The 25,713-nt window shown below is 42.7% G+C and overlaps 2 protein-coding genes across 2 annotated transcripts in view; both read left to right on the top strand.

The window, feature by feature from the left end:
- Positions 1–12,907, top strand: part of noxred1 (NADP-dependent oxidoreductase domain containing 1) — an 80,098-nt gene extending 67,191 nt beyond the window's left edge. The window contains exon 7 of the transcript XR_009510141.1: positions 12,210–12,907. The gene's annotated coding sequence lies outside the window, so the exon portion shown is untranslated. The remainder of the gene's footprint in view (positions 1–12,209) is intronic.
- The window catches only part of tmed8 (transmembrane p24 trafficking protein 8), a 46,136-nt gene continuing 20,459 nt past the window's right edge, over positions 37–25,713 (top strand). Inside the window, exons 1-2 of the mRNA XM_059960457.1 lie at positions 37–358; positions 16,356–16,452. Coding sequence (XP_059816440.1) covers positions 52–358; positions 16,356–16,452 — 404 coding nt within the window. The 5' untranslated portion in view covers positions 37–51. The remainder of the gene's footprint in view (positions 359–16,355; positions 16,453–25,713) is intronic.

Raw genomic sequence — 25,713 nt, forward strand, 5'->3', positions numbered from 1 at the left:
CCGCAACCGCGTCTAATGTTCGGTAATTTCCGGCTCCCATCGGGACCACGAATGGAATTCAGTTTTCAACATCGGCAATCTCCGGAACGAGCTCGGCTCCCGGTCCTGGCCGTCAGCGCTCGGCTGTTTCCGGAAGCCTCCGCTTCTGCCGTGCCAGTGACGATGGCGAGCGTCCAGGCCGCTGAGCAGCAGCGCCTTGTCCCCGAGGAGCGGCGGGGCGGGTGCTCGGGCACGGCGGGCATCGGAGCCGAGAATTACTCGGAGGCGAGCAGGCTATCCAACGAGCTCGGCATGAAGATGGGGGTGAGCCTGGGCCTGCCTGGGGCCGAGAAGCAGCAGCAGGAGCATCAGGGGCAAGGTAGAGTAGCCGGAGACCGCGCTTCTCCTCTCCCCGGTACTCCCACATCTCTCCCCGTCCGGGCGCCCTGCATCCCTTGCTCGGGCACCCGGGCACCCGGGCTCCCGGCTCTCCCTCCTCAGCCTGGCAGTGTGGTTGAAGCTGAGACTTCCAGCGGGCATCATTCCGAGCACGGAACCGTCACTTACTGTTCTCGTGAACGGGAGAGGACTGACTACAGATGCCCAGGTCAGGATGCAGTGTCCGGATCTGAAATGCCGAGCCAGGAGCTGGCTTATTCTTGGCTTCCCAGATCCCAGCATCTGCAGCCCCTGATTCCAGATGTTGACCTGGTGTCGCTGGCCGTTTGCAGCCCATTCTTAATTGCTTTGGGGTGAATTGGTGCAGCTCTTGTTGATGTATTTGGGCACTAGGCCCCAAGTATTTACAACCGGGGCATAGAGGAAAGTGATTCTCTTACACTTCAGAGTTGTCTGTCTCTTCGTAGGGAGTCTGCAGCGTTGCCTTTCTGCTGGTGTGTCTGGGAATGGTCTGGGTATGTAACTGCGGGGCATTGTCAGCGTGCTGGAAGTGAATAGGGAGTCAGTCAGGTCAACACCTATGTGTCCTAGCATGGAGGACATTTTCAAAAGGCAATGCCCTCAAGAAGGCGGTGTCCATCATTAAGGACCCCCATCGCCCAGGGCATGTCCTCTTATTATTGCTCGCATCGGGAAAGAGGTACAGGATCCTGAAAACCCACACTGAACGTTTTCGGAATCGCTTCTTCCCCTCTGCCGTTAGATTTCCGAGCAGTTCATGAACACTGCCTCGATATTTTTGCTCTCTGTCTGCACTACTTATTTTATTTATACTACTTACCGTATACTGTATATTTCTTACTGTAATCTGCGGTATTGCACCAAACTACTGCCACAGAACAACGTATTCCACGACATATGTCAGTGATAATAAACCTGTTTCTGACTTCGTACTGTGTAAGTGTTTCTGGAGTTGTGTATGTACATATACCATAAGCATTACATTACTATTTTGTTATCACCACTTATTATTATAACTTATAGTATTTTTTATGTATTACGTTGTACTGCTGCCACAAAAAATAATTCCAAGACATATCAAGCAGGAGTAAGTCAAGGCAACTGAACTGATTTGACTGGAAGATGTTTTGCCACTCATCCAAAAGGTTTCTGTTCCGATCCATGGCAGGTAGTTTTCCGGCTTATAGACTCGGGTGAGTTGTTTAAAGATATAACAATCACATGAGAGTCATTAACAGTTGTAGAGATAATTAGTCTTATCTTTGCATGAATGAAGGTATGAAGTGTTGTGGGAGACGCCAGGGTAAAGATGTTAGGACTGCATTGTAAGTAGCTGATAGGTGGTGTCGTTCCCCACCTTCTCTGTTCGGGGATGGGTTTTCTAATTTGACAAAGATGGCTTCTTGAAGATTAGAACTGACGAAGTCTCTTGGATGAGTGGCGAAACACCTTCCAGACAACATAACATCCAATTGCCGTGATTTACTCCTGCTTGATTTGCAATAGTCTGGATGACTGAGAACCTTCACAGACAAATTTCAAGACGTATGTCTGTGATAATAAACCTGAATCTGATTCTGACATCCAGATAATGGAGACTTGGGTGGGCAATCGTACTTTGCTTGCCTGACTCGGTAAGGTGCTTGCTGTTCAACAGACAGCTCTGTTCAAACGGTAAGGCAAGGTGTGGACTGTGAAGTCTGCTAGCCTCTTCTCATCCTGTGAACAAGTGCGTTAGAGAAAATGTTTTCATGCCTTGCGCTTTTGTAAACAGTGGAATAATTTTAAAATCCATTTACACTTTCTGCTTTTAAGCCTTAAAAATGTGAGAGACATGTGAAATATGTATCTGCAGCCCAGTTGTCCAACTGAATTTTTTATGACTGTATTTTGATTGTGACTACCATGTGTTGAAATGGAGGCCCTTGTGGGAGGGACAGGTTAGACTGATCCAAGAGGAGGTTAATCAGAATTAGAATTAATCAGAATCACTGACATATGTTGCAAAATCTGTGGTTTTACTGCAGCAGTACAGTGCAATACATAAGTGTACTATAAATTACAATAAAATACAAGCACAAAAAAATAGGTAGTGCAAAATGGCAAGGAAATAAGATCGACACAGCATCGTGAGTGGAAGGGACTGTACTGTGTTGCAATTTTCTATGTTAAATGTATAAGAACATACAGCACAATACCGGTCCTTCTGCCTGTGATGTTGTACTGACTTGCATAAATCTACTCCACCATCAATCTGGAGCAACACACACAAAGTGCTGGAGAAGCTCATCAGATCAGGCAGTATCTATGGAGAGGAATAAATAGTCAATGTTTTGGGCCAAGACCCTTCATCAGGTCTGTTTATTCCTCTACTTGGACACTGCCTGACCTGCTGAGTTCCTCCAGCATTTTGGGTGTGTTGCTGTAGATTTCCAGCATCTGCAGAATCTCTCCCTGTTTATAATTTGTTCTGCCATCAACCTAATTTTTCTCTCCTACACCATCCATAACCCTTTATTTTTCTGTTATCCATGTGTCTGAGAATCCCTTGTATGTCCCTAATGTATCTGACTCTATCACCATGCCTGGCAATGTGTTCCTGGCACTGTCTGTGTTTTTTAAAAAAAAATATACCTCTGACATCTCCCCTAAACTTTTCTCCATCCATTTTAAACAGATGTCCTTTGGTATTGGCCTTTGCAGCTCTGGGGAAAAAGGTGCAGGCTGTTCATTTTGTTTATGCCTCTCATAATCTTAGACAACTCTATCAAGTTGCCTCTCATTCTCCTTCATTGCTCTAGTTGAAAACTTTTTTTAAAACCCCAGCTCGCTCAACCTTTCCTTATTAGAAAGTTAAATAATCGTTTGCATTTCGTGAAGTTCATGCAGTTCAATATCATCAATTAAGATGTAGCGCGGAATTGGCTCTTCAGTGCCGCCCGGGAATCCCCCCAAATTAATCCTAGCCTAATCACAGGACAATTTACAATGACCAATTAATTTGCCAACCAGTACACCTTTGGACTGTTGGAGGAGACTGGAGCACCCGGAGGAAACCTACATGGTTACAGGGAGAATGTACAAATTCCTTACAGGCAGCAACAGGAATTGATCCCGGGTTTGATGTTTATTTTCAAGTGAACAGTTTAATGTTCAAAATAAATTGGATGAATCTATGTTCAATCACTTTAGCCGTCAGAATAATAATGGTAGCAGATTCTGGTGTTTCTGCACAATCGCTGTGTGGACTGTGGAGAGGGTGCAGAAGAGGTTCACAGGATGCTGTCGGGATGAGAGGGTATGAGCTGTAAAGAAGATTAAAGTTGAGTTTATTGTCACTTGCGCGAGTATGTGTGTGCACAGGTGTGATGAAAGCATACTAGCAGCAGCATTAGACACAAACTGGGGTTGTTTTCCCTCGAGCTTTAGAGGCTTGAGGGGGAACCTGATGGAGGTTTTTAAAATTATGAGAGCCACAGATAGGTTTGTTGTTACACGTCTCCGTGCCTTGTGGCGCATCGAGCAGCAACCTTGCCGTTTCTCCTAATATTTGTCTGTCTTTACGAGGCCAAGTAGCTCGCTCGACTCAACCCAGCACTGGCCGGATTCAAACTCAGGACCATGCACCTGGAAGTCCAGTGCAGATGGCACTGCATGGACAGGATAGACAGTCTTTTTCCCCAGGATTGAAGTGTCAAACACCAGAGGACGTGCTTTTAAGATTAGAGGGGGGAAGCTTAGATGTGACATCAGTGCTAACGCACACAAAATACTGGAGGGTCTCAGCAGGTCAGGCAACATCTATGGAGGGGAATAAAAAGTTGACATTTTGGGCCAAGGTCCTTCATCAGGACTGGAAAGTCAGAATAAAAAGGGAGAGGGAGGCTCATAAGCTGTGTTTGTTATGCAGAGAGTGCTAGGTGCCTGGATTGGGTTACCGGGGCAGTAGTGAAGCAGGCAGATTGGTGGAGTATAAGGCTTTTTAGATAGACACACAGAGTCATAGAGCACTGTAGCACAGAAACAGGCCCTTTGGCCCATCTATTGTGCCTAGTTCTATTGAACTACACCTGAATCATAATCATAATCCCGCTTTCATGTACTTATCCAAATTTCTCTTCAATGTTGAAATCAAACTCTGCATCCACCACTCCTTCTGGTAGCTCGTTCCACACTCACCCCACCCTCTGAATGAAGAAGCTCCCCCTCAGTTTCCACTGAAATATCTCGCCTAAATATGAAGAAAAGAGAGGGATATGGATAATACACAAGTGGAGGACATTTAGGATAAATTGGCATCAAGATCAGATATGAGGAATGCCTGTCCAGTGCTGTACCATGTAGGTAGTGTTTATTTGGGGGTTTCTACCCTGTGGGATGTCTTGGGGCTGTTGTAACACTGCAGGATATATCAGATTTTACAGATGCTGGAAGTCCAGAGCAAGACACAAAAGAACTCAGCAGGTCAGACAGCATCTATAGAGGGGAATAAACAGTCAACATTTTGGGCTTACACCCTTCATCAGGACTGCAAAGGAAGGGAGGAAGAAGCCAGAATAAGAAAGTGGGGAGAGCAGAAGGAGTATGTGCTGGCAGGTGATAGTTGAAGCTGTTGTTTTAATGTGGAGATGGCAGCAGGAGGCTGGTGGTTACTGAGGCTATGTCAGCTCAACCTTCAAAGTCAAGTCAAATTAAATTTATGACCAAAGTGCATATCTCACCATTTGCTATCCTGAGGTTCATTTTTCTTCACAGTAAAGAAACACATAGAAATTATGAAATGCTATACAGAAGCAAAGACTGACAGCCAATATGCAAAATAAGACAAATTAAACAAAAATAAATAAATAATCCTGAACACATGAGCTGTAGAGTCTTTGAAAGTGCGTCGTAGGTTGTAGAATCAGTTCAGAGTTCAGGTGAGTGAAGTTATCCACATTCACACCGGTTCAGGACCCTGATGGTTGCAGGATAAAAAACTTCATGAACCTAAGATTCCTGTTCCTTCTGCCTGATGGTAATGAGAAGAGAGCATGGCCTGGATGGTGGGGGTTGTTGATGGATGTAGTGCTCCTTGTGAATGTGCTCAATGGTGGGAAGGCTTTTTCTGAGATGAATAGGCTTTTCCTTCCGGATCTTTGTAATATGTTGTTTAGCTTTGGAACGCCTCAGCTGTTTGTCTAGAAATTTACCAGACTTATCACCATGAATGTAAAAGCAACTCTTGCTTTCGAGAAGTTGGCGTTCAACAGGTTGAGTAGACAGAAGATTAAATTTAGTTTGGAGTTCTACACACTTCTTGTATAGTTCAGGGTTCTTAGTTTGAGCATCCATTTCTTTAATCTGGTTAATGAGGTCTAATCAATCTGCACAGGACCTTCTGTTGAGATTTGCTGTGTAAGAGATTATTTGACCCCTCAGATATGCTTTCATGGCATCCCAGACAATCTGGGATGACACTTCAGGTGATGTATTGGTGTTAAAATAAAAGGTTATCTGATCCTTAATAAATTTTAGAAAATCATCATCCGATAATAAAGTCGAATCAAACCGCCAGTGTTTATTCCTCTGAGGGAGACCAGGAAAGTTTAAAGACAGATTAATTGGGGCATGGTCAGAAATCAGTATACTCTGATAGTCACAAGAATAGGCAAATGGAATAAGTTGGTTATCGAGTAAGAAATAGTCAATTCTAGTGAAGGTATGGTGAACATGTGAAAAAAAAGAATAATCTCTCTCAGTAGGATGAAGGAAACGCCATATATCAGAGATACCAAAATTAGAGAGAAACGATTGGATAGCTAAGGCAGATTTAGTAGGTGGTCTGGTAACAGAGGACGATCGATCCAAATTAGGATCTAACCAACAGTTGAAGTCACCACCCAGTATAAGAGAGTATGAGTTTAAGCCTGGTAATGAGGGAAAAAAACCATTCAAAAAAGTTAACATCATCAAAGTTGGGGGCATACAGGTTTGCTAGTACAAATTTAGTGTTATATAGTTTACCAGAAACAATAATAAAATGGCCATTTGTATCAGATATTTTATTATGGAGTTCAAAAGGAATATTTGAATTAATAAGGATGGAGACCCCCCCCCCCCCCCCCCCAGCTTTAGCGGCAAAGGATGAATGAAAATGCTGACCCGCCCACTTTGACAGAAACCGGGAGTTATCAAAACAACGAATATGAGTTTCTTGAAGGAAAGCAATGTCAGCTTTGAGTTGTTTAATATGTGAGAATACCTTCCTCCTTTTAACAGGGTGATTCAATCCCTTTACATTCCAGCTCACGAATTTAAGTGCACTAGCCATTATCAATTACTAATGCATAAAAGGCAGCAGGCATATAAAAAGTCAAGCAATACAATAACAGTCTGGGAGCAGAAATGTAAACATAGATTCGTAAAATCAAAACATAAACATGTCATGAGCAACAAAGGAAAACAATAGATACAGTGAGTGATGTTAGAACTGGAAAACGCACCCCACCCACACAACCCAAAACTAGATGGCTACCAAAAAAAGCAGCTAGCTCTACCAAAAAAATTAACCCAAATATAACTTCCAGATCTGTGTCATTAACAGCAGTTGTGTATAAATACTATAGCAAATGGTAACTAGTTTATGCACTAGAAAACATAACTACAAATTGGAACATCTTCTGCAGAAATATAAAACTTAATACAAAGAAAATCAGAAGAAAACCAAAACTAACCCACCCGCGAAAAATTATAGAAGGTTAAAGGAAGAGAAAGGGGAAAAAAAGGGAGGAAGGGGAAAATTGTAGATTCAAGGAGAATACTTATCAACCATTTACAGAGGAAAAAAAAATCAAAAATAAAAAAAGTGAAAAAAAATAGATTAAAAAAAATAATAATCAGCAGTTAAACTGTGAATCAACCAACAAGGAGGCCTTCAATAAAGACTTCAAACCTCCAAAACAAGTTAGAGTCAATTGTAGAACTCTATAGATAAAGTTATACAAGAATAAAATAGATTACACAAGTCCAATTTAAACATCCACAGGGAAACATTAAGCACAGAATGTCTATTTAAAAAAAAAAGAAACACCAAACCCAGGGAGAGATTGTCAACAGAGTTTCAATAATGTCTGAGTGATTCAAGTCAGGTCTGAGTCCGGAAAAAGTAATTTTACTACAGGAGGTACTTATCCACCATTTTAGGAGGTCCGATCGGGTTCCGAAGATGGCTGGATAGCCGGAAAACTTCTAACAATTGCCTCAGCCTCCTTCACTGACTTAAACCACTTATATTTTCCAATAGTAAGCGTAATTCGTAAATCGGCAGGATTGCGAAGAGAGGGTCTAAAACCACGATCAAAAAGCACTTTCATTACACCTTTAAACTCAGCACGCATCTTTAAAACCTGAGGGGGCAAAATCCTCCACAAGGCGAATGACTGTATTTTGAAAAGCAAAAGTACCTCTGCGACGTGCCTCCATAATCAAACGGTTTTTTACCCGGTATTGATGAAAGCACAAGATTACCAGTCGTGGGTGGGAGCCCAGAATTGCGGGGGGAACATAGACCCTGTGTGCCCTTTCGAGCTCAGGTGGATTAGGAAGCAAATCTTTCCCAAACATCTCACAAAGGAACTCAGAGAAGAACTTCACGGGTGATCCCTGTTCGGTGGCCTCTGGCAAACCAAGAATTCGTAGATTGCAACGTCTGCTCTGGTTTTCAAGATCCACCATTTTGGAAAAGAGTTTGTTATACTTTTCCTCTAGGCTGGAACAGAGAGTCTCCAAGTATCGAACACGACTTTTTAAATCTTCAGAAGTCAAATCGATGCGAGATAAGTGTTCAGCATGTTCGTCCACTCTAGTGTTGATCCGATCCAGTTTGGCGTCCAGCTGGTTGAAAGCAGTTCTAAATTCCTTTAAAATATCGTCCCGATGTTGTTCCAGAACAACGAGGGTCTCGGTCGGCAGAGCCGTCGCTTCCTTTTTCCCGGATTTAGAACTCTTGTTAGACATTGTAAGGTAGATGTGTTCGCAGGCGAGTGAAAGAGACCAAATAAAGTTCCTAACTAAGGTTTAAAAAATGGAGACATTTATTGCAAAGATAGCAAAAATAATGGAACCAAAGTTCGGAGCAGCTAAGCAATCGCCATCTTGCCGGAAGTCCATGAATAGGCTTTTCCATTCCTGAACATTGGTGTTTCCATACCAAACCATGATACACCTTTAACTGAGTGCGACAGGTAAGTTTGCAGTTTTTGGGAGCAGGATCCAACATGATGTCATGATTGCACTGAGCGATTGACTGAGCCCGCAAGACAGGTGCTAAGTGCAAGTGGGTTTTCCAGAGAGGCTGGAGTAGTTGATTGTGGACTGTGCTGTTGAAAATCATGGATGGATTGTGACAGAATAGACAAGTACTTTTTATAAATTAGTTCCTAGAGGGCACTGAGGTGGCGATGTGAAATGTTGGATTCAACCGAACCTTACAAGATGGAATTGAAACTTGCACTCAACTTCATTAAGACTAAAGAGCTGATTGTGGACTTCAGAAAGGGTAAGAGAAAGGAACACACACCCTTTCTCAGAGGGATTAGAAGTGGAGAGAGTGAGCAATTTCAAGTTTTTGGGTGTCAGTATATCTGAGGATCTAACCTGGTCCAAACGTATCAATGCAGCTATAAAGAAGGCAAGATAGTGGCTGCATGTCATTAGGAGTTGAGGATATTTGGTTTGTCACCTAAGACATATGAAAAACTTTTACAAGTGTACCGTGGAGAGCATTCTGACAGACTACCTCATTGTATGGTATAGTGGGGCTAGTGCACAGGACCAAAAGAAGTTATAGAAAGTTGTAAAATTAGTCAGCTCCCATCATGGGTACAAGCCACTGTAGTATCCAAGACATCTTCAAGGAGTGGTGTCTCAGAGAGGTAGCATCCATTATTAAGAACCCCCATCACCCAGGACATGCCCACTTGTCATTGTTACCATCAGGAAGGAGGTACTGAAGCTTGAAGGCACACACTTGGCTTCTTCCCATCTGCCATCCAATTCCTAATTGGACATTGGACCCATGAACACCAACTCAGTTTTTATTATTTCTGTATTTGCACTATTTTTAATTTAACTATTTCATGTGTTTGTGTGTGTGTACACACACATACACCTACTGCAATTTATTGATTTTCTCTCTATTATCATGAATGTACTGTTGCTGCTAAGTTAACAAATTTCACAATATATGCTGGTGATATTAAAACTGATTCTGATTCTGGATGAGTAAAATGCCAGGAATCCTTTGACTTGGTGGCAAGTTTGTATGGGGAGAGGAATAGTTAATGCTACAGTTTGGTGACCTTTGAACTGAACTGGAGAAAGCAATGTAACCAGTTTGAAATAATGACAATGGTGGGAGGAGATGAACAAACAACAGGGAAGGGAAGAACATACGACCTCGTGGTGGAATTGAACCTGGGCTGTCCTGATGAAGCCTCCTCATGCTGAAACATTGACTGTTCATTCCTCTTCATTGATGCTGCCTGACCTGCTAAGTTCCTCCAGTGTTTCATGTGTCTTACTCAAGAATTAGGACATCGGTGAAGTCTCTTGTGTCACGCACTGTCCTGGTATGGCAGGATGGAATGTCTTGAGGGAAATGAGAGAGGGCAAGGAAACAGGAGCCTGTGAAAGCAAGAGAAAGCATTCAGGTATAGACTTAAGTGGAAGGGAACTGGACAAGCCAAGTGGAAAGGAAATTAAATGTACTGCTGGTTGAGCGAACAGGCTGTTGCAGTGGGCTCGTAGGACAGTGGTACTTCAGATTTAGATTTATTTCAGATCTAGATTTAGATTCAGTCTCATGAACATCGAGAGGTACAGTGAAATGCATAGTTTCCGTTTAAATCCGAAGTTGTGCTGGAAACAGCCCACAAGTGTCACCATACTTACGGTGACAACATAGCATGTCTACAACGTTCAGTGGAATAACACAAGCAGCGACAACAACAATAGCAAGACAGGCCCCTTTCCCAGCCACCCACTCACATAGACTTGTGTGAAGGAGGACAAGAGGACATGGAGAACTTAGTTGGTTTATCTTGATCTGAGTTGTGATTCGTGCATTCGACTGGTTTCAAGCCTAGGAATAGAATGTAATGCAATTATTTCATTGTGGGTGTGAAAATAATTCTAATTACTACTAATTCTAATTACTTCTCATTAATAATTAACCCCCACCTCCCTTAGCTCTTTCTTTGCACTTGTGTCTGTGCCTTGAGAATTGCAGAACCACAAATAACAACTTGTTTTTATATAACAGCTTTTAGCACAGTAAAATGTCCCAAGACAGTTCACGGGTATGCACTCTTCACTAAATCCAGCTCTGAGCCACAGGGAGGCATCCAAATATCTAACCGTTAACAGGGTGTATTCATAAACACAAGAGATTCTGCAGACACTGAAAATCCAAAGCAACACACAAAATGCTGGAGAAACTCAGCAGGCCTGGTAGCATCTGTGGAAGGGAATAAACAATTGATGTTTCAGATGCTTCATTAGAGCTGGAGAGAAAGGGGGCAGATTGCTACAGGGAAGGATAGATCTTCACAGCACGGGAGGAGGCCCTCGTTCCTGAGGTAGTTACAGTGACACATAGGCACAGGCACATAAATATAGCTGTGGTGCCTAAGGTTTTTGCACAGCACTGTAGTAATTTTATGTATTGCACTGTAGTGTTGCCACACAAAAAAAATTTCAAAAGTTCAACGTTCATTTATTATCAAAGGTATACATCCTTGAGATATGTCTCCTAACAGACAGCCACAAAGCAAAGAAAACCAAAATAACCTGTTTAAAAAAATAGAAGACCATCAGACATAGGACCAGAATTAGGCCATCTGGCCCATCAAGTCTGCTCCGCCACTCAGTTATGGCTGATCCTTTTTTCTATCTTGTCTTCAACCCCAGTTCCCGGCCTTCTCCCCGTAACCTTTGATGCCACGTCCAAACAAGAACCTATCAATCTCTGCCTTAAATACACCCAACGACCCGGCCTCCACAGCTGCATGTGGCAACAAGTTCCACAAATTCATCACCCTTTGGCTAAAGAAATTTCTCCACATCCCTGTTTTGAAAGGGTGCCTCTCTATACTGAGGCTGTGCCCTCCTGTCCTAGACTCTCCCACCGTGGGAAACATCCTTTCCACATCTACTCTGTCTAGGCCTTTCAACATTCAAAAGGTTTCAATGAGATTCCCCCCTCATCCTTCTGAATTCCAGTGAGTCATCAAACATCCAGTGTACAGAGGGGAAAAAAAATCATGCAAACAATAAACACAAGCAAATGGCATTCTGAACTGAAGTCCTCAAAGACAGTCTGTCCACAGAATGTTAGTTCAGCGGAGAGCAGAGCAGTGATCTGAACTGACTAGTCCCTCGTTTCAGGCCCTGACCTTTTCAATCTGACCCGGTGCCTAAATTGTCATCCAAACCTTGGGTTCAGTCACTTTGATACGATCTGGGGCCTGGATCCCACCACCTTAATTTGGCCTGTACCTGACCTTTCCTATTCGGCCTGGTACTTAAATCATCATCCAAATATGAAGTTAAGTCACTCTGGTATGCTCTGGAGCCTGGATCCTGTCACCTCGATTCGCCCTGTACCCAATCCTTCCAATTTGGTCTGGCATTTCAATCGATCGAATCTCCAGTCTTCTTCACTTCTGGCAACAGGCTCACTGCCTCGCCTCGGTTCTGCATCATTGAATTGCCTCCAAGTCCAAAGGGAGGTTACAGGCTATTGTTTGTGATGATTGCGTTTTTGGTAGAATCTCAGGTGGTGACGAGAGGACATACAGGAGTGAGATATGCTAACTAGTGGAATGGTACCGCGCCAACAACCTGGCACTCAACGTCAGTAAGATGAAAGAGCTGATTGTGGACTTCAGAAAGGGTAAGACGAAGAAGAACATACCAATCCTCATAGAGGGATCAGAAGTAGAGACAGTGAGCAGCTTCAAGTTCCTGGGTGTCAAGATCTCTGAGGATCTAACCTGGTCCCAAAACATTGATGTAGTCATAAAGAAGGCAAGACAATGGCTATACTTTATTAGGAGTTTGAAGCGATATGGTATGTCAACAAATACGCTTGAAAACTTCTATAGTTGTGCTGTGGAGAGCATTCTGACAGGCTGTATCACTGTCTGGTCTGGAGGGGCTACTACACAGGACCAAAAGAAGCTGCAGAAGGTTGAAAATCTAGTCAGCTCCATCTTGGGCACTAGCCTACAAAGAACCCAGGACATCTTTAGGAAGCGGTGTCTCAGAAAGGCAGCATCCATTATTAAGGACCTCTAGCACCCAGGACATGCCCTTTTCTCACTGTTACCATCAGGTAGGAGATACAGAAGCCTGAAGGCGCACATCAATGATTCAGGAAAAGCTTCTTCCCCTCTGCCTTCCGATTCCTGAACAGACTTTGAATCTTTGGACACTACCTCACTTTATTAATATACAATATTTCTGTTTTTGCACATTTTTAAATAATCTATTCAATATACTTAATTGATTTACTTGTTTATTTATTATTATGTTCTATTTTATTTTTTATTGTTTTTTCTCTCTCTCTCTGCTAGATTATGTATTGGATTGAACTGCTGCTGCTAAGTTAACAAATTTCACATCACATGCCGGTGATAATAAACTTGATTCTGATCTTTTACCATAAAAAAAGTGATTAACAAATATATATATCTGAGACTTCTACACAGTACTGTGCAATCTCAATCAATAAAACAGTATTGAACTGTACTGTTCCATGTAAGTTCTGTTTTTCTCTCCACAGATGCTGCTTAACATTTTGACCCTGTGGAAAAGATACTGACTTCTACCTATGCCTCACATAATCTTATAAGCTTCTACCAGGTCTCCCCACCCCGCCTCCACTGCTCTAGAGAAAACAACCCAAGTTTGTCCAAACTCCTCCAATCACACTTGCCCTCTTATCCTAACATACTGTACCTCTTCTGCACCTTCAGTCAAATCTGGGTGGCATGGTAGCTTTGCGCCAGCTGTAAGATCGGGGTTTGATTCGAGCCACCGTCTGTAAGGAACTTGTATGTTCTCCTTGTGACTGAGTGTGTTTGCTCCAGTTTCCTCCCACGTTACAAAGATGTACAGTTAGGGTTAGTGAGTTGTGGGCGACACTTGCAGGCTGCTCAGCATAATTCTCACTTACTTGATTTGCAGCAAAAGATGCATTTCAGTATATTTTTCTATGTGGATATGACAAAGCTAATTTCTTATTTGTGTGTTTCTAGATTGTAAAAACTCTGCGTAAGAAAAAGCTTTCCCATCATGTCCCTTCTGTCTGCTTTGTTAATTATTGTAACCGTTGTTGTTGGCTATGGCTTCGCACATCTCCTTCTCCCGATCCATGTCGCTGAACAGCTCTCTACGACCTTCTGAGTCATCGACGACATAGACTCAGACTCTCTGGTTTCTCTACGTACATTCCTCATCCAGAGCTATGTGTAGTTTGTTCTGAAACTGTGAAAGAAGTAGAAATGTTTCTGGAGAAGACACACTTTAATCTGGGTCATCACCCAGCAGGTGAACTGATCAAAAGAACCCTTTGATTCCTTCACGGGGTATGAGGCAGATAAGGGCAAGCATTTATTGTCTGCCTTGAGGTGGTCACGATCCACTTGATACACCTGTACTCTGTGCGTGGACTGCTGATTTGAATTTCTTGACCATTTCTGTTAAGTCTGGATTTTTCTTCACAGCTATTGATTGGCCTGCAGAATAATTCCAGCATTTTCTGTTTTTACTTCAGATCAGCAATAGCCCAATATTCTTATTCTTACCGTCTCCCTACTTTCTTATTCTGGCTTCTGTCCCCTTCCTTTCCAATCCTGAAACATCGGCTGTTTATTCCTCTCTATAGACGCTGCCTGACTATCTGAGTTCCTCCAGTATTTGTGGGTGTTGCCTGACATTTCCAGCATCTGCAGAGTATCTTGTGTCTAGTATTACTTTGCTTTTTCACTTACACAGTGTAGTGGTGGTGGGGGGAGTTCCAGCACCCAGTGGCAATGGAGGAGCCAAGTAATATGTATATCTTTTTCCTAACGCTGCCATCAAGACGGAGGTACGGAAACTGAAGACTCACATTTAACAATACAACAGCCACTTCTTCCCACTGGCATCTAAGTGCTCCATGAACCCATGCATGCCACCTTGTTAATCTTACTGGTTTGCACTGTTTATTTATAATTTATATTAATGTTTGACTTTGTACCACAATCAGATAGAAAATAACATATGTCAGTGATGATAAACTTGATTCAGAGATTCGCCAGGATGGTGCCTAATTACCAAGAATTAGCAATAAGGAGAGCATAAGTATATTAAGAGAAATTTATGTATGTGTAAATTTGTAAGTGAAATATTTTTTTAGCAGTAGCAGTACTGTGTAAATCATAAAAATTACTATAGGTTACAAAATCAAATACCACTAAAGAGAAATAGCAAAGTAGTGTTCATGGGTTTACAGGCAGTTCAGAAATCTGATGGCAGAAGGGAAAATGCAGTTTCTAAAACGTTGAGTGTGTGTCTTTGGAGACCTGTACCACCCTTCTGATGGTAGTAATAAGAAGACGACATTTCCATAAGACAAAGGAGCAGAATTAGGCCATTTGTCCCATTGTGTCTGCTTCCCATTCCATTATGGCTGATTTATTATCCCTCTCAACCCCTTTTTCCCACCTTCTCCTTCTGACCAGCATAATAATAAAGAACCTCTGCTTTAAAGAAACCAAATGACTTGATCTCTACAGTTGTCTGTGGTAATAAATTCCACAGATTTACCACCCTCTCATTAAAGAAATTCCTCCTTACCTCTGTCTTAAAGGAAAATCCCTCTATTCTGAGGCTGTGCCCTCTCATCCTGACTCTACCACAAGAGGAAACATTCTCTCCACGTCCACTCTTCCAAGAATTCAATTGCACAAGAAGGTATAGAGGCCTAGGATTTGAAGTTTGGTTATTAATACAGAGGGGATGTTGCTGTTATGATCTATAAACAGCGGCCTGATATGTGTATTGCTGTTGTACAGATGATCCAGGACTGAGTAGAGAGCCATTGAGATTGCATCTGATGTAGACCTACGTCTGTCTGTCAAATTGCAACAATTCCAGGTCCTTGCTCAGGCAGAAGTTAATTCAGGCCATGACCAGCCGCTCAGGGCCCTGCATCACAGTAGATGTGAGTGCATCCTGCTCTGCAACCCCAGCAAGTACAGACTCAGAGCCATCAAACACTTCTCGTTTGTTAACCTTTTTATTCCTGGGATCATTCTTGTGGTCCTCTCAATTGTCAGCACATCCATTCTTAGATAAGGGCCACAAAACTGTTCACAATACTTCAGTTGCAGTCTGACAATGTCTTATAAAGCCTGAGTAGCAGAATACAAAAGCATCTTTGCTTTTGTATTCTAGTCCTCTGGAAATGGATGCTAACATTGCATTTGCCTTCCTTACCACTAACTCAAGCTGTAAGTTAACATTTAGGGAATCCTGCATGAGGACTCCCGTCCTTTTGTTTGAAGTCCTTCTGCAGATTCCTTGCCTCCTTGACATTCTCTGCCCCTCCACCTATCTTTGTATCATCCACAAACATTAAGGAGTACCTCTTTAACTGCAGAGGCTGTGGGATGTCTTGAGAACTTCTCTGGAAGTTCTTGTCCTTTGTCGTTTTAGAGAATTTCCAGTTGCTCCTATGTTGTTCCACTTGTTGACCTGTGAATCTGGCCAACCTGCACCAGATCCCCCTTCAACTTCTGATGAGCTTGAACTGGTTTCTCCCACGTGGATACTGCAGAGGCAATGGGAGAGGGGAGTGTTATTCTGTTAATATTTAATGTGTTTGCGTGATTGTTTGGAGGGTAATTGGCAATTTTTTTCCAATGCAGAACCTGAGCAGGATGCACAGGTTGGCGTGACCTCACAAATGTCCAGCCTACAAGTGTCGGGTGGAGGGGACAAGAGTCAGACAGAAGGAGGCAGCAGGTAAGGAAAGAACCTGGTGTTTCTGGTGTAAATGGACATGCAAGGACCATGCTGTTCCATGGTGGTTTTCCATAGAATCTCCTCCCACTCCTGTACTTCTCACCCTATTAACAGCCAGTCCATTCCTGGGTTATGAATATCCAACTTATAAACTGCATACATTTGTGCAAGACCTGCAATATTAAAAGTCCATTGTACATAAATATGATTGAATGAACAGTAGAACTAGTTTCCTCTCTTTCCACATTCATTACTTGTTCTTATCAATCTTCGTAACTGATCATTGTCACATGACCCAGATACAGTGGGAAAAACTTCATTTTGCATGCTAAACATACAGACCATTCCATACATAATTACATTGAGATAATACAGAGATTAACAGAATGCAGAATAAATGTTACAGTTACAGAGAGTGAAGAAAAGAATGTTCCCTAGACCAGGTAGCTTGAGGTATAAGGACAGAACTGGAACTGTTGTCCCTGGAGTGAAGGAGGCAGTGGGATGAAAATTATAAAATCCTGAGGGGCATAGGTAGGTGGATGGACACAGTCTTTTCCCCAGGGTGGGTGAGTTTAAAACCAGAGGGTACTTGTTTATGGTGAAAGTGGAAAGATTTAAAGAGGACCTGAAAGTCAGTTTTTCATACAATGGGTATATGGAATGAGCTGTCAGAGCAAGCTGTAAGGAAAACCTTGTGAAAGGAAAATCATGTCTGACAAATCTTATAGAATTTTTTGAAGATGTAACTAGTAGAGTGGATAGGGGAGAGTCAGTGGATGTGATATATTTAATTTTCAAAAGCCTTTTGACAAGGTCCCACACAGGAGATTAGTGTGCAAACTTAAAGCACACGGTATTGGGGGTATGGTATTGATGTCGTAGCGAATTGGTTGGCAGACAAGAAGCAAAGAGTGGGAGTAAACAGGAGCTTTTCAGAATGGCAGGCAGTGACTAGTGGGGTACCGCAAGGCTCAGTGCTGGGACCCCAGTTGTTTACAATATAAATTAATGATTTAGACAAGGGAATTAAATGCAGCATCTCCAAGTTTGCGGATGACACGAAGCTGGGCAGCGGTGTTAGCTGTGAGGAGGATGCTAAGAGGATGAAAGGTGACTTGGATAGGTTAGGTGAGTGGGCAAATTCATGGCAGATGCAATTTAATGTGGATAAATGTGAGGTTATCCACTTTGGTTGCAAGAACAGAAAAACAGATTATTATCTGAATGGTGGCCAATTAGGAAAAGGGGAGGTGCAACGAGACCTGGCTGTCATTTTACACCAGTCATTGAAGGTGGGCATGCAGGTACAGCAGGCAATGAAAAAGGCAAATGGTATGTTGGCATTCATAGCAAAAGGATTTGAGTACAGGAGCAGGGAGGTTCTACAGCAGTTGTACAAGGCCTTGGTGAGACCGCACCAAGAGTATTGTGTGCAGTTTTGGTCCCCTAATCTGAGGAAAGACATTCTTGCCATAGAGGGAGTACAAAGAAGGTTCACCAGATTGACTCCTGGGATGGCAGGACTTTCATACGAAGAAAGACTGTATCGACTAGGCTTATGCTCACCGGAATTTAGAAGATTGAGGGGATATCTTATTGAAACGTATAAAATTCTAAAGGGATTGGACAGGCTAGATGCAGGAAGATTGTTTCCGATGTTGGGGAAGTCCAGAATGAGGGGTCACAGTTTAAGGATAAAGGGGAACCCTTTAAGGACCAAGATGAGGAAAAACTTCTTCACACAGAGAGTGGTGAATCTGTGGAATTCTCTGCCACAGGAAACAGATGAGGCCGGTTCATTGGCTATACTTAAGAGGAAGTTAGATATGGCCCTTGTGGCTAAAGGGATCGGGGGTATGGAGAGAAAGTAGGTACAGGGTTTTGAGTTGGATGATTAGCCATGATCATACTGAATGGCGGTGCAGGCTCAAAGAGCCGAATGGCCTACTCCATCTATTTTCTATGTTTCTATGTTTCTCGAGGTGGGTACAGTTACAACGTTAAAAAACATTTGAACAGGTGCCTAAATAGGAACGGTCTAGAGCAGTGGTTCCCAACATTTTTTTGGCCATGCCCCACCTAATCACCTCTAAAATCCTGATGCCCCCTGTGGTGATATATAATTCTTATTATTCAAAAAGTGAACTCCTATTCACCTGGAGGAAGCCTAAAAGACCATTAACTTGGTTTAAACAAGCTTCCAAAGAACATGGCATTCATGAAAGAGAAAAATAAAAGAACCAAAGGACTGTTAAAGTTCTGAGGAAGAAATTACTAAGAAATTGTAAAAAAAAAAGAACATTAAGTGATATTAAAATAATAATAAGAATAAATAAATAAAACAATGCAGATTCGTTTCTACAGCATACAAAGACAGATACACCGTTTAAAAGAGATGACGCAATATACACACCTTCACACCACCAAGAACCGAAAGCTACTGCAAAAGACAGCATTGGCGCGACCTCATACGAGTTTCTTACGCGTTTGGACTTGTTCATTCGTTCCTTCCTACATCAGTCAGTTCATTAATTTACTTATGAAAGCCATTTGATGGTTGTAATGATGGTGATTCACTATACAGTACATACGCAATTACACATGTACATACACAGAAGTATTTTTATGTATGCATACTGTACATACACATATGTATTAACTCGAACACACACTCATACTCACAGACTTACTAGAAAAAATTCACTGTTAATAACTCATTCTCAAATTGCCTCCCTTAAAAATCAAATTACCCCCCTGTGGGGTGTACACCCCACGTTGGGAACCACTGGAGAAACCTGCTAACGGGACTAGCTTAGGTGGACATCTTGGTTAGTGTGGATGAGTTGAGCCTGCTTCTGTTTTCTTTGAATCTAAAATATTACCCAAATAAGGTGACAGCCGAGAAAGTGTTGGATTGCTGTATCCACAGTGGGCTGTGACCGCCAGTCCACGGTTTCCACCAAGATTTTCTATCTACTGATTCTGGAAGGGAACCTCTAACAACCCAGACTTGTAACACACTGTTAACTGTGGAGCTCTGAGCACTACCCAGGGTAATGCTGCATAGAGCTAGCATATAGGTTGGTTTCGGGGACTAGGCTTATTCATCTCATCAGCACTCCCTCAGTAAGGCGTTAATCTTCAGGATCAGGTTTATTATCATTGACGGTGCACTTTATTTGCTTAGAGATTCAGCACAGTAACAGGCCCTCCAGTCCAGCGAGCCCGCACCTTCCATTTGTACCCATGTGACCAATTAACCGACTAACTGTGCATCTGTGGAATGTTGGAGGAAACTCACATGGTCACAGGGAAAGCATACAAACTCCTTACAGACGATGGGGGCAATTAAGCCCAGGTTGCTTTCACAGTAATAGCATTATGATGACAGCAATTAAGGAGGAGGTTCTGAAGAAAGAGTAAAGAGAGTTAGACAGAAAGCTCTAAATCAGGATCTCCAGAGTTATAATCAAATGGTAAAAGGCCTTGATAGAGTGGATGTGGGGAGAATGTTTTCTATGGTGGGAGAGTCTAAGACCAGACAACACAGCCTCAGAATAGAACGGGCATTCTTTTAAAACAGAGATGAGGAATTTCTTTAGCCAGAGAGTGGTGAATCTGTGGAATTTGGTGCTGCAGGCCAAGTCAATGTATATTTAAGGCAGAGGTTGATAGATTCTTGATTGGTCAGGGCAAGAAGGGGAGAAGACATGAGATTGGAATTGAGAGGAAAGATGGATCAGCCATGATGAAATGGCAAAACAGACTCGATAGGCCAAATGGCCTAAGTCTGTTCCTATATCTTATTGTCTAATCCCTGGATGGCTGCCATGCCACACGCCAGAGAGGGTAAAAATAGGATGATTTGGCAGATAAATGCACAGTTGAGGAATTGATGCAGGAGACAGGGTTTCAGATTTCTGGACCAATGGGATCTCTTCTGGAAAAGGTATGACCTGTACAAAAAGGACCAGTTAACACCTGAACCTGAGGGGGACCAGTATCCTTATGGGCAGGTTTGCTAGAGCTGTTGGGGAGGGTTTAAACTAATTTGGCAGGGGAATGGGATCCAGAGTGATAGGAATGAGGATGGGGCATTTGGTATACAATTAGATGCAGTGTGTGGTGAGACTGTGAGGAAGCAGAGGCAGGTGATAGGGCAGAATTATGGTCAGTGGGATCAGTTGAAGTGTAACATTGGAGCAAAATTGAAAAGGCTGATGAATACAGAACTGAAGGTGTTTCATTTGAATGCACATAATATATGGAATAAGGACGATGATCTTGTAGCACAGTTAGAGATTGACATGTATGATGTTCTGCACATCACTGAGTCGTGTCTTGAAGGAGATTGTTGGGAGCTTAACATCCAAGGATACACATTGTATAAAGGACAGGCATGTAGGCATAGGAGGCTCTATTGGTTAAAAGATAAATTTAAATCCTCAGAAAGAGGTGGCATAGGATCAGAAGGTATAGAATCCTTGCAGTTAGAGCTAAGAAACTGCAAGGGTAACAAGACCCTGATGGGAATTATATACAAGCCTCAAACAAAGCCAGGATGTGGGGTGCAAAATAGAAAAGACAGGTAAAAAGGGCAATGTTACAATAGTCTTGGGGGAATTTCAATATGCAGGTAGATTGAGAAAATCAGGTTGGTGCTGGATCCCAAGAGATTGAACTTGTAGAATGCCTACAAGATGGCTTCTTAGAGCCGTTTGTGATTGAGGCCACTAGGGGAAAGGCAATTCTGGATTGGTGTTGTATAATGAACCAGATTTGTTTAGGGAGCTTAAGGTAAAGGAACACTTAAGAGTCTATGATCATAATATGATGGAATTCACCCTGCGGTATGAGAATGTGAAGTTACAACTGGATGCATCAGTATGACAGTGCAGTTAAGGGGTTTACAGAAGCACGAGACAGAAGCAGGCCAAAGTTGATTGGAAAGGACACCAGTACGGATAATAGCAGAAAAACAATGGCTGGAATTTTAGGAGCAATTTGGAAGGTGCAGGATAGATACATCCCAAAGACGAAGAAGTATTTTAAAGGAGAATGATGCAACCGTGGCTGACATGGGAAGTCAAAGCCAACATAAAAGCAAAAGAGGGGGCATATAATAGAGCAAAAACTAGTGGGAGGTAGGAGAACTGGGAAATTTTTAATAACTAACAGAAGGCAACTACAAAGACCATAAAGAGAAAAGATGAAATATGAAGGTAAGCTAACCAAAAATATAAAAGCTGATACCAAAAGGTATTGCAAATATATAAGAGTAAAAGGTGAGAGTGGATCTTGGACTGCTGGAAAATGACGCTGGAGAGATAGTAATGGGGGATGAACTTAATAAGTAAGTATTTTGCTTCTGTCTTCACTGTGGAAGTCACTTGCAGTATTTCAGAAATTCAAATATGTCAGGATGCTGAAGTGAATGTAGGTTACTATTACTAAGGAGAAAGTGCTTGGGAAAATTGAATGATCTGAAAGTGGATAAGTCACCTGAACCAGATGGACTATACCCCAGGGTTCTGAAAAAGGTAGCTGAAGAAATTGTGGAGCAATTAGTAATGATCTTTCAATAATGACCTGATTCTGGAATGGTTCCTGAGGACTGAAAACTTGCAAATATCACTCCACTCTTTAAGAAGAGAGGGAGGCAGAAGAAAGGAAATTATATGCCATTTAACCTGACTTCAGTGGTCGGGAAGATGTTAGAGTCCATTATGAAGGAGGAGTTTTCAGGGTACTTGGAGGGACATGATAAAATAGGCTAAACTCAGCATGAATTCCTCTTGCCTGATAAATATGTTGGAACTCTTTGAGAAAATAACAAGCAGGATAGACAAAAAGTGGATGGTGTATACTTGGTTTTTCAGAAGATCTTTGACAAGGTGCCACCACATGAGGCTGCTTAACAATATAAGAGCCCATGGTATTACAAGAAAGATACTAGCACAAATAGAAGATTGGCTGACTGGCAGGAGGCAAAGAGTGGGAAGAAAGGGGCCTTTATCTCGTTGGCTGCTGGTGACTAGTGGTGTACCACAAGTGTTGTTGTTGGGACAGCTTATTTTCACATTATATGTAAGTGATTTTGGATGTTGGAATCGATGGCTTTGTGGTGAATGTGTGGATGATATGAAGATAGCTGGAAGGATAGGTGGTCCTTACCTCTGGACGCTGTCCTGAATGGTAAGAAAGGTTGTACCCATCATGCAGCTGGTTGAGTCTATAATCCTAGCAGCTTCTTGCGATCCTCTTCATTGGGGCTTCGATACCAGTTAGAATTCTCTCCATCATATATCTTTTCTGGTGGCCACCCATTTTAATTTGATCTCCCATTCTGACATGTCGGTTCATGGCCTCCTATGTAGCCATGATGAGGCCACTCCCACATTCTGCTTGGATAACCTCCAATCTGATGGTATGAACATCAATTTCTCTCATTTCTAGCAATTTCTTCCCCTCCCCCTTCTCTCTTTTTCCTTTCCCCATTTTGGTTCCCACCTCACCCCTTCCTGCTCACCTACCCATCAACTCCCTCTGGTTCCCCTCCTCCTCCTCTTCCTACCATGGTCCACTGTCCTCTCTGTTTAGGTTCCTTCTTCAGCCGTTTACCTTTTCCATTTATCAGCTCCCAGCTTCTCACTTCATTCCCCCCCACCCATGCACCCCCTCACGTGGTCTTATCCATCATCTGCCAGCTTGTAACCCCCACCAGTCCTGATGGGGTCTCGGCCCAAAAAGTTGACTCTGTATTTCTCTCCGTAGATGCTGCCTGACCTGTTGAGTTATTTTTTATTCAGAGATACACCACAGTAACAGGTCCTGCTAGCCCATTGAGCCGTACCACCCAGTTACACCATGTCAGCAGTGGACCTACTTATCCGTACACCTTTCGGAATGTGGGAGGAAACTCCAGCACCCAGAGGAAACCCATGTGGTCACGAGGAGAACATAAAAGCACCTTACAGACAGTGACAGAATTGATCCAATTTCACTGCGCTGTAAAGTGTAACGCTAACCACAGTGCCGGCCAATAAATTCCATGAGTTCCTCCAGCATTTAGTGTGTGTTGAAATTTGTACCAGACTCTGGTAACATGAATAGAATCTTGGTAACAACTGCATCTTTCAGGTGTGAGCTGGGAGGTGGTTGGGGAGTTGGCCTTGTTTCTGACCAGTGAAGCCCCAGCTGCGATTGAGGAATTCTGCTGTCTTGGGGCTAATCGCAGGCGAGAGATACCGTGCAGGCAGAAGGGGTTAGTGGCAGCAGCTGTGATTTAATTCTCTGTGATTTTGAGCCAGTTGTGATTGTAACCTGAAGTTTGCTCTAATTACCGCAGTGTTCCCAGAAGCATTGGTCGCTCGGGGAGTGATTACTGTGGGAGAGGCAATTGTGATAATGCAATTACTGGATTTTGTGCAACTCCCAGCAGCCAGCCGGACTCATATATGAAGTATGTTTACTCCCAAAATTAGGAGCTTTTTATTCCCTTGGCTTCTTCTGATTTTGGTCGCTGGAGTCTAGATCCACAGGTTCAGCAGCAGTTCAGGTAAGAAGCATAGATTGAGTGGACGCCAGAGACTTTTTCCAGGTTGAAATTGGCTAATGCCAAGGGACATAGTTTTAAGATGATTGGAGGAAAGTATAGGGGCTATGTCAGAGGAAAGTTTTATACACAGAGAGTAGAGAGTTTATGGAACACCCTGCCTGGGTTGGTACTGGAGCAGTTACATTAAGGGGGTTTAAGTGAATCATAGGTAGACACCTGATGATAGCAAAATAAGACCATAAGACATAGGAGCAGAATTAGACAATTTGGCCCATTGAGTCTGCTCTGAAATTTCATTATAGCTGGTCTACTTCTCTCTTAACTCCATTCTCCTGCCTTCTGCTTTCTTGATAGATTATCAAGGACCTATCAATCTCCGCCTAAAATACACCCAGTGACCTGCCCTTCACAGCCGCCTGTGGCAGTGAATTCCACAGATTCACCACCCTCTGGCTAAAGAAATTCCTCCTCATTTCTGTTCTAAGTGGACATCCCTCTATTCTGAAGCTGTGCCCTCTGGTTCTAGACCCTCCCACCAAAGGAAACATCCTGTTCATATCCACACTATCTGGACCTATCAACATTAGATAGGTTTCAATGAAATCCTCCCTCATTCTTCAAAAATTCATTTCGGGGAGGTAGCGCCATCAATTTGCGGGAGACTCCTGGGAGAGGTGGGATGTCTGCATTAGAGTGGCTCCTTAGCAGGTAGCCAGCTAGCTTAAATAAGATTAGCTATGGTAATGAAGAAATGACACCTGTTAAACTCACCTCTCCCTCTCCCGCTCTCGCCCTCCCAAATAACAATTTCCGGGATATTGTATATCATTTGCGGGTGTCAGGGAGCCACTATCAATTTGCAGGAGACTCCTGGAACTTCTGGGAGACGTGGGATGTCTTCTTCTAAATTTCAGTGAGTACAGGCCCAGAACCTTCAATGGCTGCTCATATGATAATCCTTTCATTCTCGTGAACCTCTTCTGAAACCTCTCCAATGTCAGCACGTCCTTTCTTAAATAAGGGGCCTAAAACTGCTCTCAATACTCCAAGTGAGGCCTCACCAGTGCGTTATAGTGCCTCAGCATTATGTCCTCTTGAAATGAATGCTCACATTGCATTTGCCTTCCTTACCACCAGTTCAACATGCAAGTTATCCTTTACGGGATTCTGCACTAGGATTCCCAAATCCCTTTGCATCTCTGATTTTTGAATTTTCTCCCCATTTAGAAAATAATCTCTGCTTTTTATTCCTTCTACCAAAGTGCACGACCATACACTTTCCGACTGAATTCCATCTTCTTTGCCCATTCTCCTAATCTGTTTAAATCCTTCTGCAGCCTCTCTGCTTCCTCAACACTAACTGCCTCTCCATCCATCTTGTATCATCTGCAAACTTGACAACAAAGCCATCAATTTCATCATCCAAACTATTGACATACAGCACAAAAAGAAGTGGTCACAAAACAAATCCCTGTGGAACACCACTAATCACCGGCATACAATCCAAAAAGGATACCTTAATTCACACTCTTCACATCCTATCAATCAGCTAATGCTCTATCCATGCTAGTATCTTTCCAAAAATACCATGGGCTCTTATCTTGTTTAGGAGCTTCGTGTGTGGCACCTTGTCAAAAGGTCCTCTGAAAATCGAAGTACACAACATCCACCAATTCTCCTTTGTCTATCCTGATTGTTAT

Source organism: Hypanus sabinus, chromosome 2, assembly GCF_030144855.1.
Source record: "Hypanus sabinus isolate sHypSab1 chromosome 2, sHypSab1.hap1, whole genome shotgun sequence".
Lineage (NCBI taxonomy): Eukaryota > Metazoa > Chordata > Chondrichthyes > Myliobatiformes > Dasyatidae > Hypanus > Hypanus sabinus.